The following is a 19,550-nucleotide window of genomic DNA, read 5'->3' on the forward strand; positions in this document are numbered from 1 at the left end:
CAATTGCACCTCTTTAGAAGCCTCCTCTCAAGTTTGCGTCTTCTATCATACCAATCCATAGCCTCCTTGTGTGACTTGAACTTTTGTTTTTGGCCTTCTCTCTCCATCCTCCCTTCCTCATTCCCTTTGCACGATGACAGGTACTTGTCATGATTCTTCCTCCACTACATCAATGCCTCCTCCATATTTAGTTTCTTCTCCCTAACAATCTGGCTCAGAACATCCCACGATAGAGATGGCACATTATACCTACTCCTCATCTCGTTCTTAATATTCTGAATTCTCTGCTTCTTAGCTAAAGATTTGAGCCTGCGTATACGTTCCAACAGTTCATGCCGACCTTCAAAACTCTCCTAATTGCACATCCGTGTCTCCTGCAACATAATGTGGACAAGTTAGACTTTCAAATAACCAACACAAATGATTCCATAATTTGGTTACTCACCCAGTCATCACTGACCATGTTCCCACAAAAGCATCCATGTCTGAGCTGAGATGGCACTATGCCCTTCCAAGCCGGGATCCCACATTGACACATTATCAGTGGGTTCTCGTCGCATGTCATCTTCTCATATGACATGTATTCTGCCACTTTCTCCTCCTCTGGCCAATACAACTTCCGACCATATATGAACTCTTCGAAGTTGCAAACAGTCCATCCATCCTGCAAACATGTTAAAATTACCATATAAATAGTACGAAATTGTCATTATGATTCACATGTTTCACAACTTACATGATCCCGTCTCGAGCAACGGAAGAAAAGAGTATATGTCAACCCCTCAGGTGGATGTTGCAGCTGGGCACGAACACCACAGTGGCACATGGGGGGTTACTCACACTGCTAGCACTAGCTTCCTCCTTCTCCTCCTCCGTCATTTTTGGTGGGTTGGGTAGAGGCGGCACCCAATGCTTGAATTGACGATACAGAGTTATGTGGTGATACCAATATGGGAATAGATATATTCGCATGTCATACATATCCAGGTCATCAATCCACTGAAAGAAGAAGCATCTCATGTTGTCCTGTCAAATTTTGAAAAAGATATCAACTACGATATAGTTTAAAATTACTATAAAATGGCTAATATGCACTTACATGATTGTCCGCACAAGTATAGTGAGCACAGGCAGTCGTCGAAGGATGTCTCGACTGCTTAACCTCGGCAGGCACTCCACATTCGTAGTTCAGAATGGGAATAGCTGGAGGCATCGGAGCATCACAATCTTTGACAGTGGGATAGTGTTTGTTGTCCCTTGGCCGATGCACTCTATGTCTTAATGACATCTCAACGCTACAAATTCCACCAAAAACTATTAAGATGTAATTGATATGCATAAATCTAACTAAAGAAAAATAGATGTATAAGTGCACCAAAGTTCATTAAGTAAATACTTGATAGTCATATATTAAACTACCTTAAACACTACATATACAATATACCATATCTCATATTGCTAATCCGAAAAAATAACCTACCAACCAAACATCGCAACAAACCCTAGATTTTAGGGGTACCTCCAAATTTTATTACAAAGAGTTTGTATTGCAAATAATTGATGAATAGGAGGATTACCTTACCAATCATTCTCTACCAAAAAGAAAGCTTCGATCCCTTCAGATTTAAGGGATCTTATGGATCTTAGGGAGGAGAGAAGAGAGGGAAGGGCCGGCACAGAAGTTATGTTTAGACTCAGGTGAGGAAATTGAGGGGAGAGAGCAGAGGGAAAGAAGCGGCCTCAATTTTATAGTCCCGCAGAACGACACCAAGTGATATGACACTTGGACTTTCACAGACGGCACCAAGTACTTTGGTGCAGTACTAGGCCACATCGTCGGGACATCTCCAACCACATCCAATGTGGCATAGTACGGCGCCAAGATTCATGGCGCCATAAATAAAGTCTATTTCTAGACTAAGTTCTTCAGATGGTCTATTTGTAAAAATGTTTTCGAAAAGGACCAAAAAATAAAAATTCCACTTGTACATCGAGATCCAATGCAAATTTCTCAGCGAAGATCTGTAGTGTACACAAACCAATAAAGAACAATACAGTGGGTCTATAGCTTCCCAGCTGAGAGCAACCCAGTTTCCTGACCGCATGCCCCCGAAGCTTCATGCAGCCTTCCAATAATGTACACAATCTTTACGGTTCCATCTGGCTAACGTCGAAATCACACCACCATCTTCAGAAAGGGCTTACTCTCCCAGCAAGCTTCAGCATGAATTCAGGAACAAGACGCCGTGCAACAGGCACGGCAAGGTGCTGGGCAGATGCATCTGGATCTTCGCTGTGTATCACACTTGCAATCTCTTCGAGCATTTTATCTCTACCACCACGAAGAGGATCCTGCGATACAACGTTCATCACTGAAAAGCACTTTGCAATGCTTAAATTGATTTACTCATAATCTCTTGGGACAAGAAAAGGGAAGGATCTTCCCCTCAAAAAAAGAAAAGGTAAGGATCATCCTCAAGAGTCAAGACTTCAGCACCGAATTAAAATATTCCATGAAATCAAAGATAATTTTGCTATTCTTGAAATCACAACTAGGGGGAAATTCATTTTATCGAATCAGAAAATAAAGCAATCAATCCAAATAGCACTTCTCTCACAGTTACTACCTGAAGGAATAAATCAGTATGTGTCTTCCCTTCGTACAAGAATAGATCTGCTTTAACACCATGCTGTTGTAAAGTGTCAACGAATGCTTGACTGCATTTTTTTGATTGATCATCAAATAAATATAGCCCAGTTGTACAACATTTTGAAAGAAAGACAACTGCGTATTAAAGTAATTCCTAACTACTGAAACAAAAAGCACAACAATTTGGCAAAACATAAGAAACAAGTGCTAACTAGTTAATGTTCTGTCTCTACTACTCAAATGGTCAGATGTTTCCTTTTAGTTTCTTCAATATGTTAACAGTATGAGGAAAATGCATCTAAAATAGATATAATTTTGTTAGAATAAACACCTTGGCAGTTAACACAGAGCCAGACCGTGAATGAGTCAAAGTTTCCAATGTCAATGGAACAAATTGTTGTTCCCAGCATATTGAATTTAGTCAATGACAAAGTTATACAACATAATTATTATAAATGAATGCCGAAAAGGTTTACCCTAACTCCTTTCCAGACACCTGATAAAACTGAAAGGACACATAAAAAATGGGAAGCATGACTGTGCTTTGCTTCGATATAGTTTTTTGTAACTGAAATCATAGTCATTTTCCAAAAGAAAGAAGAACTAGAGTCACACTAGAACAAATAGCTGGTTAGCTCAAGTTAATCTTGTCCCCAACTCCCCATCATAAAACGACAAAAGAATGGGTTTACTATGCACCATGTGTTCAAATATAGCAATTCAACACACCTTTCAGTTGACGGTATTGAATGGTCATTTGTTCCGTGGAAAAGGATAATATAGGGCAACAAAGAAACTGCAGACCTAGCAGATGACTCTTTAATCATCACATGTGGAGAGAATTTCTGCAGTGATTCTTCACCTTCCATAATGCTGGAAAACATGATCGGTTGGAGTCATAAACTCATAAACACTAACAGCAATGGGCAATATGAATTGGTAGAGGGCATTTTCAGACTAGGGGAAAGCAAACTGGTATAGAAGACACGAACAAATACTAACAGTGAACCTGAGAAAGATGGATCGATAAAGGCCACGCCTGTGGAAATGATCAACCAAGTTAAGGAGATTGTACCTGCAGAGACCATAATAAAAAAAAAAAATCAAGCCTAATCCACTGATTGTTCCATGTTTCATACTTTACTGTCTGTATTGGCCTGAACAGAATGCTACTCCTACCAAATCCAACAAGTGCACACAATCAAATATTGAGGTAAACTGCTAAAAAGGTCCATAAGTTATACTAGCTGCCTAGATAGTAGACATTTATAGCAGGATGTTGTAATTTGTTGTCTCACTCACTGCTGAAAAGGTTAAATCTCATCTACTGAATCCAGATCAAGCATATTACCTCTCCGCTTGGCAATGAGGTACAATAGATTGCAGTCAGACATCTAATTTATTTGGCAGGGTTACAAACAATTGGAAATATGAAATGTCGAGTACTGACAATAATCTACACATTCTTACAGAACATGTATAATTGTCTATAAGCTACTATTTAAAGAGAAGTAAATGTTTACCCGCCAGAAATACCAAAGTAAGCTTTTATTTGTGAAACACTCCAAGAGGAAGTATCTCCTTCACCACATTCTTTAATAGCCTGATTTATGAGGGTACACGCAGAAATATGTGCACCAGCAGATTGTCCAACAAGATAAATCCTGCAGGTATGATGTACATAAAACATGTAAGAACTAAGGTATTTTAAATTTACCATTTCAGAACAGGACTGTATACTTTTAACATTCAGCTTTTAGGACACAGTGCATGTTCTTTTGGAAATGGTAAAAAAATTAAAATCTAATGAAATTAGATAAGCCAATCAACTACAAAAGCAGACAAAGCATTATCATTCGTGTAAATGTCTATGGCATACATTAGAAAGGCCGCTTTTGTGATTGTGATAGCCAAGTTTGAAAATTGGTACACCAGCATAAGTTATGAACCTGCCAGGATCGCCTCCATAACTTGCTATATTGTTGCAGACAAAAGAGATTCCTTGAGAAGCATCTTCAACCATGTCACCAATAGTCCCTTGAGGGAAGTTTCTGCGAACAAAGCATTTGCATGCACTGTTACTAAGGTATGAGCGACCATGCTGCTTTGTACTTGGAACTCATTCCGAGTACCTGTAATCGATACATGCAACTATGATGCCCCTTTCTGCCAAGCGTCGTCCTAAAAGGGCACCCCACCCTTTGTACCTGAGAAATATATAATTTGATATGCAAAGTCAAGGCAAAATCCAAATCTTACTGGACTAAAAAAAAAACTAGACTAACTGAGCTGACGAGTTGGAGAGGAAATAGGCACCTAAATTCGAGTTGAAGAGGACTCGAACATGGGTGGTGGGGGTGTACACCCACACTTCCCAACAACTGAGCTAGGCTCACTTCCTCTTACTGGAATAATAGAAAATAAAAAAATTGTTGGGGTTCAAGTACATACTTTTACTCACCCTATGATCCATGCTCCACCAGTCACAAATGCAACGACCGGCTTTAACCCAGTTGTACTGGTGGGTATATACAAGTCCAATCTGCAAAAGAAACAGTTTGACTTACTATATCAAGTTCACTGAGACAATTTGCCAAATGATTTGTTGAGCAGAAATCTTAAATGCATGATAATGGGCTTGAAAGTACCTGTTTCTTGGCTGATCACCATATACAACACTTCTGTGAACTTGGCTTGAGAAGAAATAATAATATACAACTGGAGTAGAGCAAAAGACCATTAGCACATCTGTCAGTTCTATTGTATGAGTCCTATAAACTATGTCACACAGGCTTTTTGCGAGAAAAGAAAGGCAAAAAAATCTCCTGATAGACAACAAAGTTCCAGTAACACCAACCTTGAATGAAACCTGGCATTAGCAAGAGAGTATAACAGCAAAGGGCTAGGAACTGCCGGATCCATCTGTAGCCTATCCTGCATAAATTTAACAACTAATTACAATAAACTGAACAACGATCTGCAGTCCAATAAAGGCATGCTAGAAGCCGCATCATGTATTCCATATTTCTAAGGTTAGTGGCAACTAGCATGTCTGGTAAACATGGCATACAAATTTTCCAAACAGATGTCACAGTGCCTGCCTGTAGCTACAGCACGAGCGTAAGCATACAAAGTGGAAGTGTGCGAGTCCATGGGGAAGTCGTAGTAGGCAAGTAGCACAAAACGGAAGTGTGAAATTAGCAGGCAGAAAGCTATATCGAAATGGAATTGATCAATACCCGAGGTAGCGGAGGAGGATCAGGGTGAGCCGCGTGAGGAGGAAGGTCTCGGCGGCGGCGCGGCCGACTTCGTGGCGGAAGGAGCCGCTGCGCTGCGCGAACCGCCCGCACCCCGCCCGGCGCCGCACGCGCCCATCCGGGAGGAGAGGGGCGTCCTCCGCCGCTGATGCCGCAGCGGCGGCCGGGGAGGGCGGCGGCGTATCCTCCGCCTTGCCTGGCTGGGAGGCGGAGCGGGCAGCGAGCTCCACCTGCATCGCGGCGACGCGAGATTCCCGAGGTGGTTGCTCTGTGATGCGGATATTCTGGTCGGAACTGGTAAAAGCTTGGAAAGTGACGGCTTCTTCTGGACAGCCCGCAGCGACGGTGGCCACCGATGCGAACCACGCGGCGGCGAGGCCTCCAGGAGCTGAGGAGACGGAAGCGAAGCGACAGCTGAGATGCGGCGGACGGCGGCAGGGAGGAGGCGTCCGACACGTGGCGCCCAGCCTCCCAGCCTGGTCGTTGTTTGATTTACCGACCCTCTTCAGCCGTCCGATCACATCAGTGCGGCTCAGATCGAGTATAACAACAGACAGGAGGTACATTTTCACGAGGGTCCTTGCACTATCTGGTAATACCCATTTACACCACCCATACGAGGATCGCGATCCAAATTTCGGGCTGCGTTAACCGTCGGATCTAGTTGTGCGGCCCAGATCGAGTAAGTGAAGAGACCGGAGACACTTTTTCACGAGGCGAGCCGAGACGGTGGTCGGAGGGGGCGGAACTCCGGCGGGCGGCGATCATCGGCGCGCCGGCCAGAAACTTCCCCTTCCCCTTCCCCTTCCAAAACTGCGCGACGGAGAGTACTGTTCCTCCATAGCGGCCAGCTTTCTCCTTCTCCCTCACTTACCATGGCGTCGTCCTCCTCCTCCACCTCCTCTCCCCACCGGAAGCTGCTCCACTCCGTACGCCTCTCTGTCCCTCCAAACCCCTCCCGATTCTACTTACACCTCCTCACAAGTTTTTTTCGCACCACCGTTTCAGTTGGTTTACCGGGCGGTGCAGCGCTGCCGGATGTCGGAGTCGCCGTGCCGGCTCACGGTGTCCCTCAAACGCCCCGCGGACCCCGCCGGCCCCTCGCCACTGCGTGTTTCCGGTAATGTAGCTGCGGCGGCCTTCTTCCTTCCGCTTACATTGGGAGAAGAGACACGTCCCTCTAATTCCCCGCTTACGTTTTGTTCCGTCTCCAATTTGTTAACTGTTTGCAGTTTCGGACACTGGAGTTGGGAGCAGGCTGGAGGAGTTCCTGGAGCTCGACGTCCTGGCGCACGAGACTCCCGCGGAGAAATGGGGTATGTGATGCGATGCCCACCTGCTCTTGCAGAAAAATTATTGGTTCCTGTTCGTCGCGAGCATCTGCAGCTTGCGCAAAAAGTTCAGTTCTGATGTTTAGAAAATTGTCACTAGTTAGCAGCAACACCGTTAAGTTGTTCCCTGGGCCGCGCTTTAATTGTAGCATGTTAGAGGCTACGTGAGAGATATGGTGTCGATCATGTCAATGTCATTTGTTTATTATAATATTGATACCTTAGGAATTAAGATGGCTCTGCACTTTCTTTCACAGCCATAGTTTTATGTCAAACCTTCAGATGGTGTAACAGTGATGTATATACCCAAGATTATGCTTTCTTTCTGATTGCCGTTTGGTTTGTACCACTGTCTTCCTATGTCTTACACAGCTTCTATCTACATGCAGATGGTACTCTCTTAATCACAACTACTGGTATGTTTGCTGTTTCCTCGATGTACGACATAGTTCAGTGTTCTGTTTGTGTTATACAAATTGCTTGCTGTGAATTACTGTGGCAGCTCATTACTTTTAGTCATTCCAAATGACATGGTACTCTCGAGAAATTTATCTCATAAAAAACTGCAGAACTCAGTAGCAACTGTTCAAAACTAAAGTGATCAAGCTCTGACCATGGTGCCTTGAAATTCGCTGTTTTCTAGCTTTCCCTGCTACTTTCATTTTCTTTGTTGTTGTTTCCTTTTCCTTTTTGTTTCTCTATTTTTTTGGTGCAATGCAGTCTTGCATTCAGAAGGTCTAAGCCCAAGCAGGAAAAGGATTATTTGTAAGGTAGAAGAGTATCTGAATTTTTCTGTTGCCTACTCATGTTTATTTAGATGCTTTGCAGAAATTCGTAACACACCTTTGTTCTGTTTGGTTGTACACAACTACATGTTTGAGTTGCTACTGTAATCTCCTTCATAGATCGTATTTATGATGCAAATACATAAATATATATTGGAAAAGGCTGTTTTTGTTTGATTAATGATATTGTGAATTCAGGAAGGCCATTGATGTTTTATTGTCTATTTCCCGTTCTGAAGGAATCAATGATGAAGCTATTTATCGTTATCGATTTAATCTTCGAAAAGAGATATCAAGTGCAAGATTCACCAAGCTGGCTACCACATACAAAAATCATGCAACATTCAGGTAGGCCATCTCTCGTTAGTTTGATGTCACCAATTGATTATTGTTGTTAATTAAATCATCCACACCTTTTTTAACACAGTGGAACAGAAGTCTGCCTTTGCCTCTCAAATGAATCTGATGTTGATGATTTCATATCATGGTTGGTTGGCTTCATCCGTAAGGTCTGTGTTGATAAACAAATTATTATTTTTTCTTTTGCCATATCTAAGTTTTAATTGCTTAGCCTTAGCAAACAGAATATTCAAAATTTCCAATTTCAGCTATTGAAATATGGTTTTTTTTTTTATGGAAGTTGTATTATCTTCCATCAGGATGTGTTTGCCAATCAACTTCAAGTATAACATTTGTGTTTCGTCTTTCTGATATCTGTTAACCTACTTACTCCAGAAATTGCATGTTCAGAGCCTAAATAAAGTTTGATCATTACAAAATCATCAGTAAACATTGACTGAAAAGGGGAAATTAGCTTGGTGCTGGTTTTGAAATTAGGAGATGTTAGTTTTGCACTGCAAAAATTACTGCTCTTTATGGTTTCTAATTTGGCACTACAAAAATTATTGGTGAATCTAGAGAGTTTTAGGTTGATTTTAAGATTGATGATACCTTCCAAATTGTTCGACACGATGACTTCTATAGTCCTTTTACCCTTTCCAAATTATCTCACAAGAGTGGTTGAATCAGAAGCTAAATAAATATTTTTATGCCAAGTTGTATACTTAACTTTAATGGATTTTTGCATGCAAAGTGTACATGTTTCATAGTTTATTAAATCTATGTCAAGTCCTGGTTAATAACAATTCATACAAATCCTTATCCTTCTTTCCATCTAGCCGGACACAAATTTTTTTTTAGTTTTGCAAATGATGAGCTAATTTAATTTGACACTTTTTAATCTTAACTTGATGAACTGTTGTCCCCTGACATGCTGAATCAAGGAAAAATATATTGATAGTTATGATTTGTCATCCTATCAGTATTAGAACCCCGATAATGATCTTATGGTAGAGACTTACAGAAGAAAGTTATTTGCAAATATGATAGGACTGTTAAGTGTCAACTTTATGTGGTTAAGAACTGCAGTCCACTATTTCTGAGTTGTTTGTTTTCTTTGTTAACCTACAGATACTCGTGCTTAAAGCAGATGTAAGTATTTCTGTACTGCTATTTTTTCCCTCAAGTTGTAACCGAAGTATTTCATACTCTTTCCTATTCAATGTTCCTTCGCAGTTTAATTGGTTCACAGTTCTCACTCCCTAGTCCCTTCAGTCTTTAGTCATCACATCTTTGACTCAAAACGCCAAGTACCATACTTACTGCAGTGACTATGCCATAACATTAACAGTGCTGTTTTATGGATGTGTATCGTGTCATGTTTCTCGTTTGAAGGGTTATGTCAGTTGAGTTGCTTTCTAGCATATGCTTCTTTTTTGGCCTTTCTTTGGTTGTAACAATAGTAAATTCAATGCAATTTAGACCTTCTAAAATCAAGTGTACAGATTTCATTATCCTTTTTCAAGTTGCAAGGCTTAATTTTATTGCAGTTCTTGATGTGTTTGCCATTTTTAGGTGGAGGTTCATGCCTTTTCACAGGATATGCAGTATTTAAATACACATTAATGTATTTATATAGCTTTGTTTGTCTGAAACATACTGATATTCAAATACGGTGTTTGTCAGTCTGACGCTGGCATGCTGCAATGATAAAACAACAGGACCCTAGCATTAGGAAGCTCCTACATATGAATCTATTTGAAAAGTTATCAATGTCCTTTGATGAAATAATACGAATACATTTACAATCCAACAGATGTTTAATCTTGGATTGATCAGAAGTGCATTGGGCATGAATAGACTAGTAATAGGTGTATATGTATCCCTGAGCTGATTAACTGAAAGGAAAAACATAAAGGCTCAAAACTGATTATCATTGTCATAAGTCAGGCACATTACATTTCATGTACCATTTAATTTTCATTGGTTGTGGCATATTTTCAATTGTGGTTGTTAACTATCAAGTACACATGTAATTGGAGAATTGTTCTGTTTTGGCTCCTTTTTTGTTAGTCTGTTAACATAAGTGCCTGTTTGGCTGTTTATTTTGTACTTATTCAGAAATTAGCTTGTGAGCTCTTTATTGAGCAAACAGGCAGTGCTGAATCAAGAAATGTCTGTCCACCACAAGATTCTGTTGATGTCCATCTTTCTGTTACAACATCGAGTATTGACCAGCTAGTTTCTGGCCTTAAAGACTACGCACTCACACATGGAAATACTTGTGACAAATGTGACACATGCTCTCTGAATAGGTAAGAAAACTTTCTGCGATGACTGTCTTACATATTTTTCTCTTATCTTGGTATAATTATTTTACGAAAATGCTAATACGGACTCCAAGATATTCATGTTGAAGTCACCCTACTCTTACCTGAAGGCAACTTGCTTTTCCTACTCTTACTGATATTCTGTTCATAATTAACTCTAGACTCTTCCTTCCAAAAGAAATGTAGTTAATGCCATATTTGATATGTATATTCCTGGTACCTTTCTGTATTTTACTCTTTCAGTGATACTTGTTTATCAATTATCATTAGCATTTATCTTTGAGATTTTTTTCTGGAACATGCAATTTGTGAGACTAAATGATACCGCTGTGGTTTCTTTTCCCTGTTCTTTGAATTTTGTTGTTGGTCCACCTTGTTAAGCAGATCACTTGATTTTTCATTTATTGTTAAGTCAACTCAATTAATATGTTTATCTTCTTTATTCATGTCCGTTTACATCATGATTTCTGTGTCAGGTTTCTCAGATATAGCCATATAGGAGAAAACTAATGAAAAACCACTGGTAAAATATATTTTGCACTCATTAATTATAAGATGTATGTATCAACACATTTGAAGTTGAAGGCATCCATATTTATACATTTGAAGACATCAAAACTTTTGCGTGTGAGTTCTAAGCTTCTATATTTACTGGTATGGACCTAAAAACTTCCTTTAATCAAACAAACTACTAAAAACCATGAGAAAAAATGTTTATGGAGGCCAACAAGCAACCACATCCCATGCTAGACTGGAGTATTCGCCCCATTTGCTCATCTCCCAACCCCAGTCTCTTTTGGTCTTTCAGGCATGCATGTGCTAAGCTCCTACGTCCTAACCTTGATGTTGTCTGGTCTGTTGTCATTATATTCAGCCATTGGCATGCTAATAAAGATTTATGTATCATCTAATTATGGTATTATGCATTCCTCAGATTGCTATGCTGCCATATTGAGCATGATTAACAAGTTTTAGTTTTCTTCTTTCTCACTTCAGAGATCTTCTAAAGGTTGGAACTGGAGCAGTAAGCAATGTAGACAGAAGAAAAGCTAAAGGGCTACATATTGATGTAGTTATAGTGATTGCACACACTGCATCTGATTCGAGTTGTTGGATGGTAAATTGTCCGTCCACGCAGGTCTGCACCACAGAGCTTTCAGTTATAATTTTTTTTCTCGCCCTAGCCCATGCTTGTGGATTGAATTCAGGTGGCGGGTGGCACTTTCCCATGCCAATACAATCTGATTTTGCATTGACAATAACACTTGTTCACGCAACTTTTAAGTTTTGGGGTGTAATATACTACAAGAAAATACAACAACAACAGCAACAAAGCCTTTTTAGTCCCGTGCAAGTTGGGGTAGGCGAAAATAGTTATCATAATTTATGAGATGTATTCTTGCTTGCGTTCAGTGAGGTTACAAGAGTTAAAAGGACATTATTCAACTGGGCTGATGGTTTATGCATCTATTGGTTGGAACAATTGTAGGTTTTGCATTTTGAAGAATTTGTACCTTGTCCCATATCACAATCCTCCTTCGATGTGTTGATGAGCATAGACTGGCAAAGCTACGGTTTCAAGTTAAAAGGAGGTTTCATGGATGATGAAGGAAATGCTATTCTTGAGTGGGACAACATGACATTTGCTCGTGTTGATATTGCCATTCACACTTACCGTGGATGATATCCAGTTTCCATTCTGTGCATTGCGTCTCTTTTTCTTTTTTGGACTTTCACAAGTCTTTTTCTTTTTTATTTAAAGCCTCAAGCTATATATGGAAGGTTGAGATTTTCTCGTGTTGTCCTTGACTTGCTCTAGCCACTGCAATGCAAGAATGGCAGGGATCTCAACAATATAGACACCATGTAAGGAAGGCACTTAAGTCTGCATTGTCTCACTTGAAAGCAGATCATGCAGGAGACTTTCTCAGTTGCCATGGTCAAAGGGTATGTGTCTTCTACATATTTGCTGTTAACATATACAGTATGTTTTAATTTTGTAACTGAAGATTGTTGCTAGTAGGACAGAAGTTAAGGCTAAAGTGCCACCAGATAGACTCAGTTCAAATTGTCTTATTATATGCTAAGTGCACTGCAAACTGCCCCGTATTTGTTAAGGTCGTACTGTAATAATTTAAGCACGGAGTCATAATAAACATCATATGTATATCATGGCAAAGATCCAGCACCGTAAAGCTGTGGTCAAGTGTAAGTCCTAGTATTAAATGGAGTTTTTAGACTTTGGAATTTATCAATACATGTTTGCACTCTATTGATTCCTAACTTGAATGTGAATAACTTCACTTTCCTTCAAACTGATGTACTACATTTGTCTGTGAAACAAAGAGTAAATGCCAATTTGGTGCATTTTGGGATTGAACTCTGTACCGTAGAGTTACAAGCTACAGCCTGCAGCTTCTTAGCCTCAAACTACTACACCCTTGAAGTATACTCCATCACTAGGGCACATGGAATCTTGGTTGGTTTCACTGTGCATGGCCATAAACATGTGGATTGCAAGCTCAATTATTTGTAACTAGGGGTTCAATTGGATCAGATACAGACAGATATCACTGATCCTATATCCTATCCTATATTTTTTTTCTCGGAGTCGGATCGGACACGAATAGTGTCGGACACGGATATCGGTCATCATATTTGTTTCGGACCCCTTCAGGCGGTTGGATGGTCGGATAGATAGAAAATTTTCACTTTATTTGCATCCTTACACATTAAACAATAAAGGTGTGCAATCAAAGTGAGCACAGTGAGAGAGTGATCGGTGAGATATGAAAACAAGAGTATTCAGTATCTATTTACGAATGTATCTATATATTATCATGTTTTTAAGTAAAATCACAACAAATTTTTTGTGTAACACCTAACATTCTAATACTTTGGATATCGGATCGGATACGGACGAATAGTATCAGACACTGATACTGATCATCTTATATTTACTTCAAACCCCTACGAGCGGTCGGATGATCGGAAAATATCCACCCCGTTTGCACCCCTATTTGCAACTGTGCATGGCCCTAAATATGGGAATCGTTAGATGAATTTGTTCTTTCTGCTGCAAGACTACTATAACCAGTTCTGATGTCATTTCAGGTTCGCGAATATGTTCCTGACCTTTCAGAATCAATCGCTGGACTGATCTTGTCGTCCAACGATCAAGAGTTCCAAGACGAATGCATCGCGCTTCTCGGGCTAGGCTCAGATCAAGACGTCTCGGAAGGGGCAGTTAAATCCTCTATCTGTGAGAAGATGATCCGTGTCATAGAGATGAATGACACCAAGGATAATGTAGAGGACAATGCACCTTATCTGTTCGAGTGCGAGGAGTTGGATGAAGATAGCCAGATGGACGAAGATGGAGATGAAGATATGGTTTTCGATCTCTAGCATTGTTTCACCAATATCGTAGTTGTAGTACTCCAGTACATCCGATCGCAGCATTTGGACAGTTTAACCAGACCAACTTATAAACGCTAACAACCGTTGCTACCTCATGTGTACAAGATTCAGAAAATGTTATTGCAATATGCGGAGCATTTCTATTCCTTCAATGAAATGTCCATGTTTCTGAGCAATAGATTAAAAAAACTACATTTTTCAAATTTCGAAGAACAGCACTTCTTATAACAAATTTTCTCAGAACCGTATTTTTGCTAGGTTGAACAACATGATCACACATTATCTACTCAGACAGATGGAGAGTTAGGATATACAATGCCGACCTAGGAAATAAATTTTAGTTTTATGAAATAGAGAATATATGTCTAGTAACAGATTTAACATCCTCCTCTTTTTCTTCCCCTTTTATAAAAAAAAAATGAAGGGGGTTTGCTACACACGCACATTGCGGTCCGCCGCTGTTAATCTGAAGGATGTTTTTTTAAAACAACTAAACAAAAGTGTTGTTGTATGATATTTAAAAAAAATGTTTTGTGAGATTTATACTCTTTTGACAACACGTGATTTCCACACCCCACAGCACGTGAATCCTCTGCCCACGATTGCGATTCGCCGGAGTCCCAGACCCACGTACGCAACCTAACCCACCCCCGGGGATCCCCAAGCGGCGGCCATGGAGCCCTCTCCCGCCGGCGCCGCCGGCTCTGCGGAGCGGTGGCGCGCGGAGGCGACGCGTGCGTTCCAGCAATACCTGGACCGCGCGGCGCCGCACACGGCGGGGCGGTGGGCGGGCACACTCGTGGCCGCGGCGGTGTACGCGCTGCGGGTGTACTACGTGCGGGGCTTCTACGTGGTCACCTACGGGCTGGGCATCTACCTGCTCAACCTCCTCATCGGCTTCCTCTCCCCCATGGTCGACCCGGAGCTCGAGGCGCTCGACGCCGGACCCGGACTCCCCACCCGCGGCTCCGACGAGTTCAAGCCATTCATCCGCCGCCTCCCCGAGTTCAAGTTCTGGTATTCGCTTGCGGTTCTGCCCTAGCCTCGTTTCGTCTCATGCTTCTGTTCATAAGCTTCACGCTTGTCTAGCTAGTTCTCTACGTCCTTTGATTGTGAGAAGACTATGTCTGATTGCTAGTAACTAGGGATCCAATTATATAAGGCAAGCAACCATAGAAATATGCTGCTTTTGTGTCAGATTTCGATTGAACAAACTATGCTGTATTTAACCATTAGCTAAGATTTACCATTCACCAACCAGCCAGCCAGCCATCCAAATGGGGCTCACATGCTGTGCAGTACATCTGAAATTATCAGTTGTCTGATTTGATAGCACTTCTTTAAGCAAGCATGGACATTTACAACATTCATTAGTAGTACTTAATATTTTCCAATTGGAAATGCAATCTGTAGAAGGAAACCATAGAGATAAGCTGTTTTTTTATGTCAGATTGTGATCTAACCAACTATGCCGGCTTGGACCATTAGTTAAGATTCACCATTCACCAACCAACGAGACAAATTCGTCTCACAATCTCTGCAGTGCATCTGAAATCGTGATTTTTATTTATTTTTTGTTATTTACTAGTACTCTCTCCATTTCTTTTTATAGGGCATATTAGGATTTGATAAAGTCTTTCAAGTATACTTTGACCATTAATTTCTCTTATAATATATTCTCAATTGCTATGAAACCAATATCTTATTAAAAGATATTTGAAATATGAATCTATTGATACATCTTTTGTACACTAAACACGCACATAATCTTACTAATTGTTGATCAAAGTTTACAAAGTTTGACTTCTTCGAATCCTAATACGCCTTATATTTTGAAATGGAGGGAGTACTTCTTTAGCTACCGGAAAGCAAGTGGGAGCATTCCTTGCCTTCATTGGTAGTACTTAGTATTGTTAGAGTCTTAGAGCCGCTTAAATTTCAGTAACTGATGGAATGTAAGTAACTAAGTATGTAAGCTGAGTACAAATAGATAAATAAATAAACTGCAGTGAACATCCTAGCTAATGCCTATGTGTAGCCGATACCTATGAAAACAACATAGTATGCTCTTTTTATCAGTCCATTGGATTTCCTTGGGAGTTACTACTTTAAGCAGTTCTGTAATGCACTGTCTGAGAAGTATAGGCTGCATTTCCTTGTGGAACTGATGTATTTTTGTGCAATTTTCATTTTGTTGTAAATTGCTTTTATCTTCAGTATTCAGTAATGAGTGGTTCACCTTTTCATATTTTAGTACAATACGTTCCCACTCCTTTTAAGTCGTGATGTTCTTTCTTTTGCTGGTAGTCATCTACTTTTTGTATGGTTCAGATGGAATTGTACAATCTACCTCCACCCAGGTTCCAGTTTGCAGATAGTATAAACGTTTATAAGCCAATGAACTGCTTTCCCCTGCTTTCCCCTGGCACCTGGGAAGCTTAGTTTAGAAAGGCATTTGCTGTTTCCTTGGAGTAACCTTTTGTCTTTAAGTCGTAGAGTAAAGATGGCATGGGGAACATCATGCTTCTAGCCTACTGCAGTCAAGATTTGGTGTTCTAGTACCTTTTTCGAGTGGAAATGTACAGCGGAATCTATGTTAACCTACTAATCTTGTTTCAGGTATGCCATCACGAAAGCCTTTTGTATTGCTTTCGTCATGACCTTCTTCTCTGTATTTGATGTTCCTGTCTTCTGGCCAATACTTCTCTGCTACTGGATTGTGCTCTTTGTCCTGACAATGAAGCGACAGATTGTTCATATGATCAAGTACAAATATGTCCCGTTCAACATCGGAAAGCAGGTGAGATCTTTATGTTACTGAACTGTTGTGCTTCCTTTTGCTGCTTGAAAGCTAAGTAGATCATGCCTCCTAGCAGGGTTTCTTAAAGCTAATACCAAATGGTTTTATGCCCAGTGGTCACTACTGCCGGTTGTGTCTAAGTCTACTGGTCTAGTCGGTAATAACCGGTTCATGCCCATTGATGCATTGTTGCTAGGTAGCGTGGTGCCTAGGAGGCAATCGGAACTTGGAGTTAAACCTTTTGCCCTTGCCATTCAAGTTCATCCATAGTTAATTTTCGAAGTTACTGAGATCAAAATAAAGGAATTTGTTCAGGAGTTTGAAAACTGCTGCATGTGATTCGGTTATCTGCTAGCTGTATGGTACAGTACAGTACAGTATTTTGAGCCACCATGTATTGGCAAGTTTTTCTATTTTGAGGTCGACGTTTTTGCATCATGCCAATTGACGAGACATTCTCCCTTCAGTTCAGTGGAGTATAGTTTATTAAACACCGTTTACTAAACTCTACTTGCATTTCCATTCCAGAGGTATGGCGGAAAGAAAGGCCCAGCAGCAGCCAATGCATCTAAAGACTGAGAAGTCTGGGGCCTGGAGATCGAGGGCTGGTGTTATCTGTGAGGCATCTATGCTGCTGGCGCGGTGGTATTTTGAGTACCAGCTACTGATATTGAATCCACATCTTTATTCGCTAATGGAGAGAAGTCAACTTTGACTTTGCTGTGTTTACGATTCATGTTTTACATATCAGTAGTTTGTGTACGATGACTTGGGACATGAGCTAGCAGCTTACTTTCCAGTTCTTCAGTTTTTACTGCACTGTGTGGACGAGTTGTGGACCTGTTGAATCGGTGCAATTCAAATTAAAACCGTAGCAATATCGTCTCACAAAAATTAGCTTACTACCATCACAGGTTGAAAAAACAACATCCAGTGTGAGGCTAACAAGTGGGACCTAGGGCCACGTATCAGTGACACATTGTCGGGTTTTTCCCTGACTTGACTTGGATGACCGCTATGTAGTAGCGCACAAGTATCAGTGACACATTTAAGACAATCGTCACTACAAGGGGCATCATGAGCTCAAATGATCCATCTTTGCCTCGATGGAAGTAAGCATATATTGATTGAGAAGCGATTGTGATTTGTTTTTCATTGTCACCTCGATGGAAGGAGATTGTCAGGAATCGTGTCTGGTTAATCATCATTAACTGAAGATGTAATCCATACAAGCAGTTGTTGTCCCAGATGCAACCTTTGGAATCATTTGAATCAACTCGATCAGCATATGATCGCCGTCACCTCCATTTATTACAGGATCTGTAATTTTCATTTTTATTTTACTTCTAGAGAGAGAGAGAGGGGGGGGGGGAAGAAGAATCAGTATTTTTTTCAGATGATCACAACGTCTTTTTAATCTGCACTAAACCTAACAAGCAGTTGGATCATTTCATTAAAGGTATACATAATGCAATGGCGCTTAAGGAGAGAAGAATGAAGGATCGGTATAAGAGTCTTAACTTTCAATGGGGGCATGTCTAATTTATATACTAATCATTTTGAGACAATTTCTTATTTTCCATTGAATGATGCTGAAATCCATAATTTACCACTAAAAATTGTTGGTTCCTCATGTGCTACTACAAACGACTGTTATAAGGTAAAGGGAAAGACATTAATGCCCATCCCTTCACATGTCAGATCACCTTTCATCTTTCCCCATTTTCTATCTTGATTGTAGGATCCACTTGTCATCTCCCTTGTTCTTCTCCACTCTTGTCCCCCCCCCCCCCCATGGATAACCGAAGACGAAAACCAAAATCAATAGGACTATAATGGTTTCGCATGATCTCCTCCACCATGAAAAACCACGGTGCTGGAAGAGCACCACCATAATGCTAGAGAGAGCAACTTGGCGAGTAGCACTACACGGCCTCGACATTAGTAGCATAGCCATGGTAAAGATAATAGATGTGTGTGTTGATGTCCATAAGGTACAACGTGACCCGCTGCCTGCACCGGTGTTGGGTGGCTTCGTGTCCAGTAGCACCTCACCTCTGGGACCTCGACTTCTCCACCTAAACTAGGGTCTTACGCTTCCCACATGAGCTCCAGCAGAGATCTCCCAATCCACACACTGGCAGTCAAGCTCGTAGTCGAGACCCACATTGACCGTGATGTGCCAATGATGCGAGGATGCATAGTGCGTGCTCCTCGATTGCGTAGGGACGCCGAAGGGATGGAGGGCAGCGATGGAGCGAAGAACTCGAGGAGAGATGAGATCAGTTGGATTGGAGCCTTGCATGTGGGGCCACTTGTGAGCAATGGCACTTTGGCCATTTATGTAAAAGAATGACAGCTTCTAGAGTCCTAACAGCGAGTTGAGATAACGAAGGTGACGGAACTAGTATGAAAGGAAGGAAAAATTTTAAACAGTGACACATAAAAGATCTAAATTTTTCTAGTGATAAGACATCATTCAGTGGTACATAATAAATTATCTCAATCATTTCTTCCACGCTCGGAAACGGTAATTTCGCTAAGCATCTAGTGCCTCTCCGAGAGGCTACACAATGGCAAGCGCTAGTTACAAGCTTCACTGTAACATGTAAAATCAGCAACCGCCGAGAAGCCACGT

At 40.9% G+C, this 19,550-nt stretch overlaps 3 protein-coding genes across 10 annotated transcripts; 2 read left to right on the forward strand and 1 right to left on the reverse strand.

Annotated features, from left to right (window-relative positions):
* Nucleotides 1-1,938: 1,938 nt before the first annotated feature.
* On the reverse strand, nt 1,939-6,398 carry LOC133927360 (probable isoprenylcysteine alpha-carbonyl methylesterase ICMEL1). 8 transcript variants are annotated; one of them, XM_062373794.1, is made up of 11 exons: nt 5,890-6,398; nt 5,508-5,584; nt 5,299-5,368; nt 5,112-5,192; nt 4,783-4,857; nt 4,600-4,701; nt 4,174-4,314; nt 3,660-3,725; nt 3,455-3,523; nt 2,628-2,718; nt 1,939-2,352 (listed from the first exon to the last, which is right to left on the reverse strand). In XM_062373794.1, exons 1-11 carry the CDS (start codon nt 6,141-6,143, stop codon nt 2,191-2,193), a joined length of 1,188 nt encoding a protein of 395 aa, XP_062229778.1. In that variant the 5' UTR covers nt 6,144-6,398; the 3' UTR covers nt 1,939-2,190. The 8 variants fall into 8 exon arrangements, 5 of the variants coding, with proteins under 5 accessions (XP_062229778.1, XP_062229777.1, XP_062229780.1 ...); XM_062373793.1 differs by having other exon boundaries at nt 3,380-3,523; XM_062373796.1 differs by lacking the exon at nt 2,628-2,718.
* On the forward strand, nt 6,181-14,545 carry LOC133927802 (type 2 DNA topoisomerase 6 subunit B-like). Its single transcript, XM_062374192.1, has 13 exons — nt 6,181-6,499; nt 6,595-6,836; nt 6,916-7,027; nt 7,140-7,223; nt 7,628-7,654; nt 8,263-8,371; nt 8,451-8,532; nt 9,494-9,514; nt 10,484-10,677; nt 11,689-11,830; nt 12,182-12,368; nt 12,512-12,639; nt 13,807-14,545. Exons 1-13 carry the CDS (start codon nt 6,181-6,183, stop codon nt 14,098-14,100), a joined length of 1,941 nt encoding a protein of 646 aa, XP_062230176.1. The 3' UTR covers nt 14,101-14,545.
* A 128-nt stretch (nt 14,546-14,673) lies between these two features.
* Nucleotides 14,674-17,726, forward strand: LOC133927362 (protein RER1A-like). The gene is made up of 3 exons (XM_062373798.1): nt 14,674-15,129; nt 16,732-16,912; nt 17,441-17,726. The coding sequence occupies exons 1-3, from the start codon at nt 14,786-14,788 to the stop codon at nt 17,489-17,491; spliced, it is 576 nt and encodes a 191-aa protein (XP_062229782.1). The 5' UTR covers nt 14,674-14,785; the 3' UTR covers nt 17,492-17,726.
* Nucleotides 17,727-19,550: the final 1,824 nt, after the last annotated feature.

This window comes from Phragmites australis, chromosome 8 (assembly GCF_958298935.1).
Source record: "Phragmites australis chromosome 8, lpPhrAust1.1, whole genome shotgun sequence".
Taxonomy (NCBI): domain Eukaryota; kingdom Viridiplantae; phylum Streptophyta; class Magnoliopsida; order Poales; family Poaceae; genus Phragmites; species Phragmites australis.

Bases quoted from the DNA above. Each gene is read 5' to 3' on its own strand.
- LOC133927802 (XM_062374192.1), top strand. From the start codon at position 6,181: ATGCGGATATTCTGGTCGGAACTGGTAAAAGCTTGGAAAGTGACGGCT. The intron at 7,224-7,627 runs GTATGTGATGCG...ATCTACATGCAG, and splicing joins GACTCCCGCGGAGAAATGGG to ATGGTACTCTCTTAATCACA. The intron at 7,655-8,262 runs GTATGTTTGCTG...CCCGTTCTGAAG, and splicing joins TCTCTTAATCACAACTACTG to GAATCAATGATGAAGCTATT.
- LOC133927360 (XM_062373793.1), bottom strand. From the start codon at position 6,143: ATGCAGGTGGAGCTCGCTGCCCGCTCCGCCTCCCAGCCAGGCAAGGCG. The intron at 5,193-5,298 runs GTACTTTCAAGC...TTTCTTTTGCAG, and splicing joins GGTGATCAGCCAAGAAACAG to ATTGGACTTGTATATACCCA. The intron at 4,858-5,111 runs GTGAGTAAAAGT...TATATTTCTCAG, and splicing joins GGTGGAGCATGGATCATAGG to GTACAAAGGGTGGGGTGCCC.
- LOC133927362 (XM_062373798.1), top strand. From the start codon at position 14,786: ATGGAGCCCTCTCCCGCCGGCGCCGCCGGCTCTGCGGAGCGGTGGCGC. The intron at 15,130-16,731 runs GTATTCGCTTGC...ATCTTGTTTCAG, and splicing joins CTCCCCGAGTTCAAGTTCTG to GTATGCCATCACGAAAGCCT. The intron at 16,913-17,440 runs GTGAGATCTTTA...TTTCCATTCCAG, and splicing joins CGTTCAACATCGGAAAGCAG to AGGTATGGCGGAAAGAAAGG.